The sequence below is a fragment of the Scyliorhinus torazame genome, chromosome 3 (assembly GCF_047496885.1).
Source record: "Scyliorhinus torazame isolate Kashiwa2021f chromosome 3, sScyTor2.1, whole genome shotgun sequence".
Lineage (NCBI taxonomy): Eukaryota > Metazoa > Chordata > Chondrichthyes > Carcharhiniformes > Scyliorhinidae > Scyliorhinus > Scyliorhinus torazame.
The window spans coordinates 356,558,102-356,575,790 of NC_092709.1; the positions used below are offsets into that span (position 1 = coordinate 356,558,102).

The 17,689-nt window shown below is 58.2% G+C and overlaps 1 protein-coding gene across 1 annotated transcript in view; it reads right to left on the bottom strand.

Moving 5' to 3' along the window:
- The window catches only part of LOC140409360 (retinol dehydrogenase 11), a 150,274-nt gene that overhangs the window by 84,432 nt on the left and 48,153 nt on the right, over nt 1-17,689 (bottom strand). Inside the window, exon 3 of the mRNA XM_072497796.1 lies at nt 4,839-4,928. Within this exon, the coding sequence (XP_072353897.1) occupies nt 4,839-4,928 (90 nt within the window). The remainder of the gene's footprint in view (nt 1-4,838; nt 4,929-17,689) is intronic.

Genomic DNA, 17,689 nt, shown 5'->3' on the forward strand with positions numbered 1-17,689 from the left:
CGGGAGATTCTCCGACCCGGCGGGGGAGGGATTCACGCCAGCCCCCAGGGATTCTCCGACCCGGCGGGGGCGGGATTCACGCCAGCCCCCAGCGATTCTCCGACCCGGCGGGGGAGGGATTCACGCCAGCCCCCAGGGATTCTCCGACCCGGCGGGGGCGGGATTCACGCCAGCCCCGGGAGATTCTCCGACCCGGCGGGGGGGGGATTCACGCCAGCCCCCAGGGATTCTCCGACCCGGCGGGAGCGGGATTCACGCCAGCCCCGGGAGATTCTCCGACCCGGCGGGGGAGGGATTCACGCCAGCCCCCAGGGATTCTCCGACCCGGCGGGGGCGGGATTCACGGCAGCCCCCAGCGATTCTCCGACCCGGCGGGGGAGGGATTCACGCCAGCCCCCAGCGATTCTCCGACCCGGCGGGGGGGGGATTCACGCCAGCCCCCAGCGATTCTCCGACCCGGCGAGGGCGGGATTCACGCCAGCCCCCAGCGATTCTCCGACCCGGCGGGGGAGGGATTCACGCCAGCCCCCAGCGATTCTACGACCCGGCGGGGGGGGGATTCACGCCAGCCCCCAGGGATTCTCCGACCCGGCGGGGGCGGGATTCACGCCAGCCCCCAGCGATTCTCCGACCCGGCGGGGGGGGGATTCACGCCAGCCCCCAGCGATTCTCCGACCCAGCGGGAGCGGGATTCACGCCAGCCCCCAGCGATTCTCCGACCCGGCGGGGGAGGGATTCACGCCAGCCCCCAGCGATTCTCCGACCCGGCGGGGGGGGATTCACGCCAGCCCCCAGCGATTCTCCGACCCGGCGGGGGGGGATTCACGCCAGCCCCGGGAGATTCTCCGACCCGGCGGGGGGGGATTCACGCCAGCCCCCGGCGATTCTCCGACCCGGCGGGAGCGGGATTCACGCCAGCCCCGGGAGATTCTCCGACCCGGCGGGGGAGGGATTCACGCCAGCCCCCAGGGATTCTCCGACCCGGCGGGGGAGGGATTCACGCCAGCCCCCAGCGATTCTCCGACCCAGCGGGAGCGGGATTCACGCCAGCCCCCAGCGATTCTCCGACCCGGCGGGAGCGGGATTCACGCCAGCCCCCAGCGATTCTCCGACCCGGCGGGGGAGGGATTCACGCCAGCCCCCAGCGATTCTCCGACCCGGCGGGGGGGGATTCACGCCAGCCCCCAGCGATTCTCCGACCCGGCGGGAGCGGGATTCACGCCAGCCCCCAGCGATTCTCCGACCCGGCGAGGGCGGGATTCACGCCAGCCCCCAGCGATTCTCCGACCCGGCGGGGGAGGGATTCACGCCAGCCCCCAGCGATTCTCCGACCCGGCGGGGGGGGATTCACGCCAGCCCCCAGCGATTCTCCGACCCAGCGGGAGCGGGATTCACGCCAGCCCCCAGCGATTCTCCGACCCGGCGGGGGGGGATTCACGCCAGCCCCCAGCGATTCTCCGACCCGGCGGGAGCGGGATTCACGCCAGCCCCCAGCGATTCTCCGACCCGGCGGGGGAGGGATTCACGCCAGCCCCCAGGGATTCTCCGACCCGGCGGGATTCACGCCAGCCCCCAGGGATTCTCCGACCCGGCGGGGGGGGATTCACGCCAGCCCCCAGCGATTCTCCGACCCGGCGGGGGAGGGATTCACGCCAGCCCCCAGCGATTCTCCGACCCGGCGGGGGGGGGGGATTCACGCCAGCCCCCAGCGATTCTCCGACCCGGCGGGGGCGGGATTCACGCCAGCCCCCAGCGATTCTCCGACCCGGCGGGATTCACGCCAGCCCCCGGAGATTCTCCGACCCGGCGGGGGGGATTCACGCCAACCCCCAGGGATTCTCCGACCCGGCGGGGGGGGGATTCACGCCAGCACCCAGCGATTCTCCGACCCGGCGGGGGGGGATTCACGCCAGCCCCCAGCGATTCTCCGACCCGGCGGGGGAGGGATTCACGCCAGCCCCCAGGGATTCTCCGACCCGGCGGGGGGGGGATTCACGCCAGCCCCCAGCGATTCTCCGACCCGGCGAGGGCGGGATTCACGCCAGCCCCCAGCGATTCTCCGACCCGGCGGGGGCTGGATTCACGCCAGCCCCCAGGGATTCTCCGACCCGGCGGGGGGGGATTCACGCCAGCCCCCAGCGATTCTCCGACCCGGCGGGGGGGGATTCACGCCAGGGCCACGGAGATTCTCCGACCCGGCGGGGGGGGATTCACGCCAGCCCCCAGGGATTCTCCGACCCGGCGGGGGAGGGATTCACGCCAGCCCCCAGCGATTCTCCGACCCGGCGGGGGCGGGATTCACGCCAGGGCCACGGAGATTCTCCGACCCGGCGGGGGCAGGATTCACGCCAACCCCCAGGGATTCTCCGACCCGGCGGGGGGGGATTCACGCCAGCCCCCAGCGATTCTCCGACCCGGCGGGGGCGGGATTCTCCGCCACTTTATTGTGAATGCTCCTCGCGTTAAGTCTTTTTAACTTCACTTGTCTTGTTCCCACTATTTGTCACTGTGGCGCTGTTGTGTGAATTTGAACCTTGATTTCTCTGCCATCACTTTTTTTATTCCCCTTTCGATTCTTAGTGAGAAGTCTGACAACACCAGGTTAAAGTCCAACAGCTTTGTTTCAAACACTAGCTTTGGGAGCACTGCCCCTTCCTCAGGTGAGCTACCCTCCGAAAGCTAGTGATTCGAAACAAAGCTGTTTTGACTTTAACCTGGTGTTGTCAGACTCCTTACTGCGCTCACCCCAGTCCAACCCCGGCATCGCCACATCATTTCTATTTTTAATTTTGCTCTGTGTTTCCCCCTCCTCTGGGGACCCGGGTTCAAATCCAACCACGGCAGATAGTGAAATCTGAATTCAATAAAAATCTGCAATTAAAGGTTTAATGATGACCATGAAACCATTGCCGATTGTCGTAAAACCCCATCTGGTTCACTAATGTCCTTGAAGGAAGGAAATCTGCCGTCCTTACCCGGTCTGGCCTACATGTGACTCCAGACCCACAGCAATGTGGTTGACTCTGAAGTTCCCTCAGAGCAGGGCATTAAATGCTGCCCCAGCCAGCGACGCCCACATCCCATTCATGATTTTCTTTCACTCATGACCCTCCAACATCTGTCTCAGAAGGAAACCCCTTATTTTTAAACTATGTCCATTAGCCCTGCTCTCACTACAAAAGGAATCGTCCTCTCAACATCCACTCTGCTGCCACCATTACCAGCGCAGTGGTTAGCACTGATGCATCACAGCATCAGGGTCCCGGGTTCGATTCCCAGCTTGGGTCACTGTCTGTGCGGAGTCTGCACGTCCTCCCAGTGTCTGCGTGGGTTTCCTCCGGGTGCTCCGGTTTCCTCCCACAGTCCAAAGACGTGCAGGTTAGGTGGATTGGCCACGCTGAAATTGCCCCTTCATCTCCAGTGATGTGTGGGTTAGGTGGGGGTAACGGGTTGCGGAGATAGGGCGGGGGGCCTGTTTAGAGCGTTCTTCCAGAGGCTCGGTGCAGATCCGTTGGGCCGAATGGCCTCCTTCTGCACTGGAGAGATTGTGTGGATTCTCTGGATGTTGCGTGGAGTGAATCCAATTGGAGAGAAGAAGAATCCAAGGGGGAGGTCCTGACCCCAGTGAGGGGGTCACAGCCCCAGAGGTCCTGACCCAGTGAGGGGGTCACAGCCCCGGAGGTCCTGACCCAGTGAGGGGTCGCAGTAACGGGGGAGGAGAGTTCCTGACCCCAGTGAGGGGGTCACAGCCCTGGAGGTCCTGACCCAGTGAGGGGTCGCAGTAATGGGGGAGGAGAGGTCCTGACCCCAGTGAGGGGTCACAGTCCCGGGGAAAGAGAGGTCCTGACCCCAGTGAGGGGTCACATTCCCGGGGAGGAGAGATCCTGACCCCAGTGAGGGGTCGCAGTAACGGGGGAGGAGAGGTCCTGACCCCAGTGAGGGGGTCACAGTCCCGGGGAAGGTTCTGACCCCAGTGAGGGGACACAGTCCGGGGGAAGGTCCTGACCCCAGTGAGGGGTCACATTCCCGGGGAGGAGAGATCCTGACCCCAGTGAGGGGTCACAGTCCCGGGGAAGGTCCTGACCCCAGTGAGGGGTCACAGTCCCGGGGAAGGTCCTGACCTCAGTGAGGGGGTCACAGTCCCGGGGAAGGTCCTGACCCCAGTGAGGGGACACAGTCCGGGGGAAGGTCCTGACCCCAGTGAGGGGTCACATTCCCGGGGAGGAGAGATCCTGACCCCAGTGAGGGGTCACAGTCCCGGGGAAGGTCCTGACCCCAGTGAGGGGTCACAGTCCCGGGGAAGGTCCTAACCTCAGTGAGGGGGTCACAGTCCCGGGGAAGGTCCTGACCCCAGTGAGGGGTCACAGTCCCGGGGAGGAGAGATCCTGACCCCAGTGAGGGGTCACAGTCCCGGGGAAGGTCCTGACCCCAGTGAGGGGTCACAGTCCCGGGGAAGGTCCTGACCCCAGTGAGGGGGTCACAGCCCCGGGGAAGGTCCTGACCCCAGTGAGGGGGTCACAGTCCCGGGGATGGTCCTGACCCCAGTGAGGGGGTCACAGTCCCGGGGATGGTCCTGACCCCAGTGAGGGGTCATGCCCCGGGGAAAGTTCTATGTTTCATTAAGACCTCTCATTCTTGAAACGTCAATGATACAGGCCCAGCTTGTCCAACCTTTCCTCATAAGATAAATGCACCCCCTCCCACCTCTCCCCATCCCAGCCATCAGTTGAGGGAACTCTCTCTGAACAGCTCCTAATACAGAAATGAACTCAGTGCATGGTTTGATATTTCAGGCCTTGTTAACCTGTGCACGCATCAGTGACGGGTGAAGCACTCACCCAGCAGCAAGTTGGTCAGGAGGAATGGGCCCAGGTGGTTTGTGGCAACGGTCATTTCCAACCCCTCAGAACTGACTGAAGGCTTTAAACCTGGGAGAGAAGAAAATCAGCGACAATTAATCCAAATCTGGAATAGCACTCGTGTTCCAGGTTCGATTCCCCACTTGGGTCACTGTCTGTGCGGAGTCTGCACGTCCTCCCCGTGTCTGCGTGGGTTACCTCCGGGTGCTCCGGTTTCCTCCCACAGTCCAAAGACGTGCAGGTTACAATAATAATAATCTTTATTAATGTGACAAGTAAGTTTGCATTAACACAGCAGTGAAAAAGGGCGGAATAGGAGCCAGGGGACAATACATGTACTTATATGTATATAGGATCTACACATGCTGTAAATATTAAATGGAAAGTGATACTGTGTATGTGGTACCCTCAATAACGACGCTTAGAGAGTAAACGGTAAAGAAGGCTTTAATAAGCTAAGAACTAGCCTGGTGCTGAGACGTGTGCTAACAGAGTCGTCGCCCACAAGGCGGCCCCTTATACACAGCTCCCAGATGGGCGGAGCCGGAGGTGGAGTCCCCCAGGGTTCCAAGCCCGGTCTTAAAGGGGACATCACCTTACATGATGACAAGGGTACAGTGTTACAGTAACCGTTCATCACATTCACCCCCTGTTTAAAAAAGAGTCCGGCGGGGGTGAAGTGCCATCATAAGTCCATTCGTCTCGTCCTCATCGACCTCCTCAGCTCGGGCGGTGGTGCGGCGGGCAAGGATGTCTTGGTTGCGGGTACGTCCGGGAGCACGGCGGTCGGAGCCTTGGTCCGGGTCGGAGTAGGGGAACGGGGCGCAGGGAGAATAGGTGGGGCCGGGGGTAGCGGTGCCGGCGGGGTGTGTAGAGGGGGGGCGCTAGGGGGCGCGCGCGGTAGGTGCTCACCAACGGGGAGTGGGGCCGGGAGGGGGTGTGTTGTAGGGGGTGCCAGGTCCTGCAAAGGAGCGGCGCGGGAAGGGGCATCTGTAGTGGGGGATCCAGCGGGTGTCAGGTCCTGGAGGGAAACCGTATCTTGCCTGCCGTCGGAGTACTCCACGTAGGCGTAACTGGGGTTGGCGTGGAGCAGTCGGACCTTTTCGACCAGGGGGTCCGTTTTATGGCTCCTCGCGTGCCTCCGGAGAAGAACAGGTCCCAGAGCCGTCCCAGAGCGAGACCCCGGAGGTACACTTCCTGGGGAAGAGAAACAATCGGTTGTGAGGGGTCTCATTCGTGGCCGTGCAGAGGAGCGACCTAATGGAGTGTAGGGCATCGGGCAGGACCTCCTGCCAGCGGGTAGTGAGGAGAGTTCTCGACCGTAGGGCCAGACGGATAGCCTTCCAAACTGTTGCGTTCTCCCTCTCCACTTGCCCGTTTCCCCGCGAGTTATAACTGGTCGTTCTGCTCGAGGCGATGCCCTTGCTGAGCAGATACCGATGCAGCTCATCGCTCATGAACGATGTACCCCGGTCGCTGTGGATATAAGCAGGGAAACCGAACAGGGTGAAGATGCTGTGCAGTGCCTTAATCACCGTGGCTGAGGTCATGTCGGGGCAGGGAATGGCGAATGGGAAGCGGGAGAACTCATCGATAATGGTGAGGAAATAGGCATTATGATTGGTGGACGGGAGGGGCCCCTTGAAGTCCACGCTCAGTCGCTCAAAGGGCCCCGAGGCCTTCACGAGTCGAATCTTGTCTGGCCGGTAGAAGTGCGGTTTGCACTCCGCACAGACCTGGCAGGCCCTGACCATGGCCTTGACCTCCTTGGTTGAGTAAGGTAGGTTGCGGGACTTGATGAAATGGACGAGCCGGGTAACCCCCGGGTGGCAGAGGTCATTGTGGATGGCTTGCAGGTGGTCGTCCTGCGCGTTGGTGCATGTGCCACGGGACAGGGCATCTGGGGGCTCGTTGAGCTCCCCTGGACGATACTTGATATCGTACGTGTAGGTGGAGAGTTCGATCCTCCACCTCAAAATTTTATCGTTTTTTATTTTGCCCCGTTGCGTGTTATCGAACATATAGGCGACCGACCGTTGGTCGGTGACGAGGGTAAACCTCCTACCGGCGAGGTAGTGTCTCCAGCACCGCACAGCCTCTACAATGGCTTGTGCCTCCTTCTCGACTGCAGAGTGTCGAACCTCGGAGGCGGTGAGGGTTCGGGAGAAGAACGCTACTGGTCTGCCTGCCTGGTTGAGGGTAGCAGCCAGGGCGATGTCTGATGCATCGCTCTCTACCTGGAAGGGGATAGTTTTGTCTACCGTGCGCATGGCGGCCTTGATGATATCGGCCTTGATGCGGCTGAAGGCCAATCGAGCTGCAGCCGAGAGGGGAAATGTGGTGGTCTTTAGGAGTGGGTGGGCTTTGTCCGCATATTTGGGGACACACTGGGCGTAGTAGGAGAAGAGTCCCAAGCACCGTTTGAGGGCCTTGAGGCTGTGGGGGAGAGGGAGTTTCTTAAGGGGGCGCATGCGGTCGGGGTCAGGACCTAGGACCCCGTCTTCCACGACATAGCCGAGGATGGCCAGCAGGGTGGTGTGGAAAACGCATTTGCCCTCGTTATAGGTCAGGTTAAGGGCTCGGGCGGTCTGGAGGAACTTTTTGAGGTTAGCGTCATGGTCCTGCTGATCATGGCCGCAGATGGTGACATTGTCCAAGTACGGGTATGTAGCCCGCAAACCGTACTGGTCCACCATTTGGTCCATCGCCCTTTGGAAGATGGAGACCCCATTTGTGATGCCGAAGGGGACCCTGAGGAAGTGGAAGAGCCGGCCGGCTGCTTCGAAGGCAGGAGAGGGGCGGTCTTTTGGTCGGATGGGGAGCTGGTGGTAGGCGCATTTGAGGTCGACCGTGGAAAAGACTCGGTATTGGGCGATCCGATTTACCATTTCCGCGATGCGAGGAAGGGGGTACGCATCAAGCTGCATGAAGCGGTTCATGGTCTGGCTATAATCCACGACCATCCGTTTCTTATCCCCGGACCGGACGACCACCACTTGCGCTCTCCAAGGGCTGTTGCTAGCCTCGATGACCCCCTCTCCCAGTAAACGCCGGACCTCTGACTTGATAAAAGCCATATCTTGGGCACTGTAGCGCCGGCTCCTGGAGTGAGGTTCGCGAATAGCGAGGGGGGTGCGACTTTCAGTGTCGCAAGGCTGCACACCGTGAGGGGGGGGCAAGGGTCCGACGAACTTCAGTGTCAGGTTTCGGTGGCTGCACTGGAAATCCAGTCCGAGCAGCAGGGGGGCGCAGAGGTGGGGGGAGGGGGGGGGGATATAAAATTTGAAACGGGTGTACTTGACACCCTGGATCGAGAGATCCGCGATACAGTACCCCGTGATTTGTACCGAGTGGGACCCGGATGTGAGGGCTTTGGTTTGGGACACGGGATGGATGCGCAGGGAGCAGCGCCTTACCCTTTCAGGATGGATAAAGCTCTCCGTGCTTCCGGAGTCGAAGAGGCATGCAGTGGCACGCCCGTTGACTTGGACATTCATCATCGAATTTTGCAGATGTTTTGGCCGAGTTTGGTCAAGGGTGATCACTCCAACTCACGGGTAGTCCGGGTCCTCAGCCGAGTCGGACTCATAAAATGGCCGCCGCCGTCGGTCGCACGTATCGGACCGGGAAGATGGCCGCCGACAAGATGGCCGCTCCCATGATTCGCACGAGGCTGATGACGCATCATAAGGGGGCGTGACGGGTCGGTGCGCAGCCGCATTGCGAGGCCTGCGGGCCTCAGAGCCTGATTTTCGGGCCGGCTGTTCTTTGTTCTTCGGGCCCCTGGGCCTGGCCAGGCAGACCCTCGCAAACTGCCCCTTCTTCCCGCAGTCGCTGCAGATCGCAGAGCGGGCTGGGCAGCGTGGGCGTGGGTGCTGGCCCTGCCCGCAGAAATAGCACGGTGTGCCCCCATGATGAGCGGGTTGCCGCGTGGTGCAGGCCTGTAATATGGTTGAGTCTGAGGAAGTCCACAGGGGGCTCGCAGAGTCCGCGGGATACGTACCCAAAGTATGTCGGGCCACCTCCAGCGAGGAGGCAAGCGTTAGCGTGTCCTAGAGGTCTTCTGCCCCGTTTTCGAGCAGCCACTGCCGGATGTAGGTCGAGCGGATGCTGGACACGAAAGCGTCTCTGATGTGCAGGTTCATATGGACGTTACATAGATTTACATAGAATTTACAGTGCAGAAGGAGGCCATTCGGCCCATCGAGGCTGCACCGGCTCTTGGAAAGAGCACCCTACCCAAGGTCAACACCTGCACCCTATCCCCAGTAACCCCACCCAACATTAAGGGCAATTTTGGACACTAAGGGCAATTTTTCATGGCCAATCCACCTAACCTGCACATCTTTGGACTTCCCCTGTCACATCCTGGTGGTCACAGTCCCTGGCAAGCGCGGTGAGATTTTCAACGAATTCGTCTAGCGATTCCCCCGAGCACTGCCGGCAGGTAGAGAGCAGATGCCTGGCGTGTACCTCGTTGATGGGTTTGACGAACCGCTTGCGGAGTAGCTCGACTGCCTCTTCATAAGTCGTCGCCTTTTCGAGCGTGGCGGAGATTCTGTGACTCACCCGGGCGTGGAGTAGACACAGCTTGCGTGGCCCCAGGATGGGGGTCTCTGAGGAGTCCAGGTAGGCCTCGAAGCATCGGAGCCAGTATTAAAAGATGTCCTTTGCCTCCGGTGTCTGTGCTTCCAGGTTGAGCTTCTCTGGTTTTAGGCCTGCATCCATCCTGATGTAGTTTAGCTTATTAAATTGTGGTACCCTCAATAACGACGCTTAGAGAGTAAACGGTAAAGAAGGCTTTAATAAGCTAAGAACTAGCCTGGTGCTGAGACGGGTGCTAACAGAGGTGCCGGCCACAAGGCAGCCCCTTATATACGGCTCCCAGATGGGCGGAGCCGGAGGCGGAGTCCCCCAGGGTTCCAAGCCCAGTCTTAAAGGGGACATCACCGCACATAATGACAAGGGTGCAGTGTTACAGTAACCGTTCATCATAGTGCATAAATTGAAATAAAAATATATTTTTTTAAATAACATCAGCAATGAAGTTAGTGTGAAAAGCCCCTAGTCGCCACACTCCGGCGCCTGTTCGGGTACACAGAGGGAGAATTCACAATGTCCAATTCACCTCACAGCACTTCCTTCGGGACTTGTGGGAGGAAACCGGAGCACCCGGAGGAAACCCACGCAGACACGGGGAGAACGTGCAGACTCCGCACAGACAGTGGCCCAAACCGGGAATCGAACCTGGGACCCCAGCACTGCGAAGCAACAGAGCTACCTTGTGGCCCATAAGAGGACTGGGCACGCTAAATTGCCCCGTAGTGTCCAAAGATGTGTGTAGGTTATGTTGAGGGGTTATGGGGATGGGGTGGGGAGTGGGACTGGATAGAGTATTCTTTCAGAGGGTTGACGCAGGCTTGATGGGCCAAATGGCCTCCTTCTGCATTTAGAGAATCAATGAATCTACCAATCATACACGCTCAACGATCCAGTCCCTGTCAACACACTGCTGACAATTTTCACTCTGGATTTCAGTCAGGACCTCTCCCTGGGGTCAGAACTCCTCCTGTCCCGGGGCTGTGAACAGTGGGAGTGAGACCGGGAATCCAGGATCAGACTGAGAACAGAGTGGGCGTGAGACCGGGAATCCAGGATCAGGCTGGGAACAGAGTGGGAATGAGAGCAGGTTTCCAGGATCAGACTGGGAACAGAGTAGGAGTGAGACCGGGAACACGGGATCAGACTGGGAACAGAGTGGAAGTGAGACCGGGAATCCAGGATCAGAATGGGAACAGAGTGGGAGTGAGACCGGGATTCCAGGATCAGTCTGGGAACAGTGTGGGAGTGAGAGCAGGAATCCAGGATCAGACTGTGAACGGAGTGGGAGTGAGTGCGGGAATCCAGGATCAGACTGGTAACAGAGTAGGAGTGAGACATGGAATACGGGATCAGACTGGGAACAGAGTGTGAGTGAGACCGGGAATCCAGGATCAGAATTGGAACAAAGTGGGAGTGAGACAGGGAACCCAGGATCAGGATGGGAACATAGTGCGAGTGAGACAGGGAATCCAGGATCAGACTGGGAACAGAGTGTGAGTGTGACCGGGAATCCAGGATCAGACAGGGAACAGAGTGAGAGTGATTCAGGGAATCCAGTATCAGGCTGGGAACAGAGTGGGAATGAGAGCGGGAATCCAGGATTAGACTGGGATCACAGTGCGAGTGAGACTGGGAATACCGTGTCAGACTAGGAACAGAGTGGGAGTGTGACCGGGAATCCAGGATCAGACTGGGAACAAAGTGGGAGTGAGAACGGGAATTCACGATCAGACTGGGAACAGAGTAGGAGTGAGACCGGGAATCGAGGATCAGACTGGGAACAGAGTGGGAGTGAGATCGGGAATCCAGGATCAGACTGGGAACAGAGTGGGAGTGAGACCGGGAATCCTGGATCAGGATGGGAACAGAATGGGAGTGAGACAGCAAATCCAGGATCAGACTGGGAACAGAGTGGGAGTGAGACCGGGAATCCAGGACCAGACTGGGAACAGAGTTGGAGTGAGACCGGGAACCCAGGATCAGATCGGTATCAGAGTGCGAGTGAGACCAGGAATCCAGGATCAGTCTGGGAACAGAGTGGGAGTGAGACCGGGAATCCAAGATCAGTCTGGGAACAAAGTGGGAGTGAGTGAGATTCCAGGATCAGACTGGTGACAGAGTGGGAGTGAGACCGGGAATCCAGGATCAGTCTGAGAACAGAGTGGGAGTGAGTGAGAATCCAGGATGAGACTGGGAACAGAGTGGGAGTGAGACCGGGAATCCAGGATCAGACTGGGATCAGAGTGCGAGTGAGACCAGGAATCCAGGATCAGACTGGGAACAGAGTGGGAGTGAGACCGGGAATCCAGGATCAGACTGGGAACATAGTGGGAGTGAGACAGGGAATCTAGGATCAGACTGGTGACAGAGTGGGACTGAGACGGGGAATCCAGGATCAGACTGGGAACAGAGTGGGAGTGAGACCGGGAATCCAGCATCAGACTGGGAACAAAGTGGGAGTGAGTGCGGGAATCCAGGATCATACTGGGAACAGAGTAGGAGTGAGACCGGGAATACGGGATCAGACTGGGAACAGAGTGGGAGTGAGTGTGAATCCAGGATCAGTCTCGGAACAGAGTGGGAGTGAGACCGGGAATCCAGGATCAGTCTGGGAACAGAGTGGGTGTGAGTGTGAATCCAGGATCAGACTGGGAACAGAGTGGGAGTGAGACCGGGAATCCAGGATCAGACTGGGAACATAGTGGGAGTGAGACAGGGAATCTAGGATCAGACTGGTGACAGAGTGGGACTGAGACGGGGAATCCAGGATCAGACTGGGAACAGAGTGGGAGTGAGACCGGGAATCCAGCATCAGACTGGGAACAAAGTGGGAGTGAGTGCGGGAATCCAGGATCATACTGGGAACAGAGTAGGAGTGAGACCGGGAATACGGGATCAGACTGGGAACAGAGTGGGAGTGAGTGAGAATCCAGGATGAGACTGGGAACAGAGTGGGAGTGAGACCGGGAATCCAGGATCAGACTGGGATCAGAGTGCGAGTGAGACCAGGAATCCAGGATCAGACTGGGAACAGAGTGGGAGTGAGACCGGGAATCCAGGATCAGACTGGGAACATAGTGGGAGTGAGACAGGGAATCTAGGATCAGACTGGTGACAGAGTGGGACTGAGACGGGGAATCCAGGATCAGACTGGGAACAGAGTGGGAGTGAGACCGGGAATCCAGCATCAGACTGGGAACAAAGTGGGAGTGAGTGCGGGAATCCAGGATCATACTGGGAACAGAGTAGGAGTGAGACCGGGAATACGGGATCAGACTGGGAACAGAGTGGGAGTGAGTGTGAATCCAGGATCAGTCTCGGAACAGAGTGGGAGTGAGACCGGGAATCCAGGATCAGTCTGGGAACAGAGTGGGTGTGAGTGTGAATCCAGGATCAGACTGGGAACAGAGTGGGAGTGAGACCGGGAATCCAGGATCAGACTGGGAACATAGTGGGAGTGAGACAGGGAATCTAGGATCAGACTGGTGACAGAGTGGGACTGAGACGGGGAATCCAGGATCAGACTGGGAACAGAGTGGGAGTGAGACCGGGAATCCAGCATCAGACTGGGAACAAAGTGGGAGTGAGTGCGGGAATCCAGGATCATACTGGGAACAGAGTAGGAGTGAGACCGGGAATACGGGATCAGACTGGGAACAGAGTGGGAGTGAGTGTGAATCCAGGATCAGTCTCGGAACAGAGTGGGAGTGAGACCGGGAATCCAGGATCAGTCTGGGAACAGAGTGGGTGTGAGTGTGAATCCAGGATCAGACTGGGAACAGAGTGGGAGTGAGACCGGGAATCCAGGATCAAACTGGGAACAGAGTGGGAGCGAGCCCGGGAATCCAGGATCAGACTGGGAACAGAGCTGGAGTGTGACCGGGAATCCAGGAGAAGTCTAGGGACAGAGTGGGAGTGAGACCGGGAATACTGGATCAGACTGGGAACATAGTCGGCGTGAGACAGGGAATCTAGGATCAGACTGGTGACAGAGTGTGAGTGAGACGGGGAATCCAGGATCAGACTGAGAACAGAGTGTGAGTGAGACCGGGAATACGGGATCATACTGGGAACAGAGTGGGAGTGAGACCGGGAATCCAGGATCAGAATGGGAACAGAGTGGGAGTGAGACCGGGATTCGAGGAGCAGGATGGGAACAGAATGGGAGTGAGACAGCGAATCCAGGATCAGACTGGGAACAGAGTGTGAGTGAGACCGGGAATCCAGGATCAGACTGGGAACAGATTTGGAGAGAGACTGGGAACCCAGGATCAGGATGGGAACAGAGTGCGAGTGAGACAGGGAATCCAGGATCAGTCTGGGAACAGAGTAGGAGTGAGACCGGGAACCCAGGATCAGACTGGGAATAGAGTGGAAGTGAGACTGGGAATCCAGGATTAGACTGGGAACAGAGTGGGAGGGAGACCGGGAATCCAGGATCAGACTGGGAACAGTGTTGGAGTGAGCCTGGGAATCTAGGGACAGACTGGGAACAGAGTTGGAGTGAGACCGGGAATCCAGGATCAGACTGGGAACAGAGTGGGAGTGAGACCGGGAATCCAGGATCAGACCGGGATTACAGTGCGAGTGAGACCGGGAATCCAGGATTAGACTGGGAGCAGAGTGGGAATTGGACCGGGAACCCAGGATCAGTCTGGGATTAGAGTGCGAGTGAGATCGGGAATCCAAGATCAGACTGGGAACAGAGTGGGAGTGAGACCGGGAATCCAGCATCAGACTGGGAACAGAGTGGGAGTGAGACCCGGAATCCAGGATCAGACTGGGAACAGAGTGGGAGTGAGTGAGATTCCAGGATCAGACTGGTGTCAGAGTGGGAGTGAGACCGGTAATCCAGGATCAGACTGGGAACAGAGCGGGAGTGAGACCGGAAATCCAGGATCAGACAAGGAACAGAGTCGGAGTTGACCGGCAATCCAGGATCACACTGGGAACAGAGTGTGTGTGAGACTGGGAATCCAGGATCAGACTGGGAACCGAGTGGGAGTGAGACCGGCAATCCAGGATCAGACTGGGAACCGAGTGGGAGTGAGACCGGCAATCCAGGATCACACTGGGAACAGAGTGGGAGTGAGACCGGGAATCCAGGATCAGTCTGGGAACAGAGTGCGAGTGAGACCGGGAGTCAAGGATCAGACTGGGAACAGAGTTGGAGTGAGACCGGAAATCCAGGATCAGACTGGGAACAGAGTGGGAGTGAGACCGGCAATCCAGGATCAGACTGGGAACAGAGTGGGAGTGAGACCGGCAATCCAGGATCACACTGGGAACAGAGTTGAAGTGAGACTGGGAATGCAGGATCAGACTGGGAACAGAGTGTGTGTGAGACTGGGAATCCAGGACCAGACTGGGGACAGAGTGGAAGTGAGACCGGGAATCCAGGATCAGTCTGGGAACAGAGTGGGAGTGAGTGTGAATCCAGGATCAGACTTGGAACAGAGTGGTAGTGAGCCCGGGAATCCAGGATCAGACTGGGAACTGAGTGGGAGTGAGACCTGGAATCCAGGATCAGTCTGGGAACAGAGTGGGAGTGAGACCGGGAATCCAGGATCAGTCTGGGAACAGAGTGGGAGTGAGACCGGGAATCCAGGATCAGACTGGGAACAGAGTGGTAGTGAGCCCGGGAATCCAGGATCAGACTGGGAACTGAGTGGGTGTGAGACCGGGAATCCAGGATCAGTCTGGGAACAGAGTGGGAGTGAGACCGGGAATCCAGGATCAGTCTGGGAACAGAGTGGGAGTGAGTGTGAATACAGGATCAGACTTGGAACAGAGTGGGAGTGAGACCCGGAATCCAGGTTCAGACTGGGAACAGAGTGGGAGTGAGCCTGGGAATCCAGGATCAGACTGGGAACTGAATTGGAGTGAGACCGGGAATCCAGGATCAGTCTGGGAACAGAGTGGGAGTGAGACCGGGAATATTGGATCAGACTGGGAACAAAGTGGGAGTGAGTGCGGGAATTCAGGATCAGACTGGGAACAGAGTAGGAGTGAGACCGGGAATCCGGGATAAGACTGGGAACAGAGTGGGAGTGAGTGTGAATCCAGGATCAGTCTCGGAACGGAGTGGGAGTGAGACCGGGAATCCAGGATCAGTCTGCGAACAGAGTGGGAGTGAGTGTGAATCCAGGATCAGAGTGGGAACAGAGTGGGAGTGAGACCAGGAATCCAGGATCAGACTGGGAACAGAGTGGGAGTGAGACCGGGAATCCAGGATCAGACTGGGAACAGAGTGTCAGTGAGACCGGGAATCCAGGATCAGACTGGGAACAGAGTGGGAGTGAGACCGGGAATCCAGGATCAGACCGGGATTACAGTGCGAGTGAGACCAGGAATCCAGGATCAGACTGCGAGCAGAGTGGGAGTTGGACCGAGAATCCCGGATCAGTCTGGGATCAGAGTGCGAGTGAGACCGGGAATCCAAGATCAGACTGGGAACAGAGTGGGAGTGAGACCGGGAATCCAACATCAGACTGGGACCAGAGTGGGAGTGAGACCGGGAATCCAGGATCAGACTGGGAACAGAGTGGGAGTGAGTGAGATTCCAGGATCAGACTGGTGTCAGAGTGGGAGTAAGACCGGTAATCCAGGATCAGACTGGGAACAGAGTGGGGCTGAGCCCGAGAATCCAGGATCAGACCGGGAACAGAGCGGGAGTGAGACCGGGAATCCAGGATCAGACCGGGATCAGAGTGGGAGTGAGATCGGGAATCCAGGATCAGACTGGTGACAGAGTGGGAGTGAGACCGGGAATCCAGGATCGGACTGGGAACAGAGTGTGAGTGAGAGCGGGAATCCAGGATCAGACTGGGAATAGAGTGGGAGTGAGATCAGGAATCCAGGATCAGACTGGTGACAGAGCGGGAGTGAGACCGGGAATCCAGGATCAGACTGGGAACAGAGTGGGAGTGAGACCGGGAATCCAGCATCAGACTGGGTACAGAGTGGGAGTGAGCCCGGGAATCCAGGATCAGACTGGGAACAGAGTGTCAGTGAGACCGGGAATCCAGGATCAGACTGGGAACAGAGTTCGAGTGAGACCGGGAATCCAGGATCATTCTGGGGACAGAGTGGGAGTGAGCCCGGGAATCCAGGATCAGTCTGGGAACAGAGTGGGAGTGAGTGTGAATCCAGGATCAGACTTGGAACAGAGTGGGAGTGAGACCGGGAATGCAGGATCAGACTGGGAACAGAGTGGTAGTGAGCCCGGGAATCCAGGATCAGACTGGGAACAGAGTGGGAATGAGACCGGGAATCCAGGATCAGTCTGGGAACAGAGTGGGAGTGAGTGTGAATCCAGGATCAGTCTGGGAACAGAGTGGGAGTGAGACCGGGAATCCAGGATCAGTCTGGGAACAGAGTGGGAGTGAGTGTGAATCCAGGATCAGACTGGCAACAGAGTGGGAGTGAGACCGGGAATCCAGGATCAGACTGGGAACAGAGTGGGAGTGAGCCCGGGAAACCAGGATCAGACTGGGAACAGAATGGGAGTGAGACCGGGAATCCAGGATCAGTCTGGGAACAGAGTGGGAGTGAGACCGGGATTCGAGGAGCAGGATGGGAACAGAATGGGAGTGAGACAGCGAATCCAGGATCAGACTGGGGACACAGTTTGAGTGTGACCGGGAATCCAGGAGAAGTCTAGGAACAGAGTGTGAGTGAGACGGGGAATCCAGGATCAGACTGGGAACAGAGTGGGAGTGAGACCGGGAATCCAGGATCAGAATGGGAACAGAGTGGGAGTGAGACCGGGATTCGAGGAGCAGGATGGGAACAGAATGGGAGTGAGACAGCGAATCCAGGATCAGACTGGGAACAGAGTGTGAGTGGGACCGGGAATCCAGGATCAGACTGGGAACAGAGATGGAGAGAGACTGGGAACCCAGGATCAGGATGGGAACAGAGTGCGAGTGAGACAGGGAATCCAGGATCAGTCTGGGAACAGAGTAGGAGTGAGAACGAGAATCCAGGATCAGTCTGGGAACAGAGTGGGAGTGAGACCGGGAATCCAGGATCAGAATTGGAACAGAGTGGGAGTGAGACCGGGAATCCAGGATCAGACTGTGAACAGAGTGGTAGTGAGCCCGGGAATCCAGGATCAGACTGGAAACTGAGTGGGAGTGAGACCGGGAATCCAGGATCAGAATTGGAACAGAGTGGGAGTGAGACCGGGAATCCAGGATCAGACTGTGAACAGAGTGGTAGTGAGC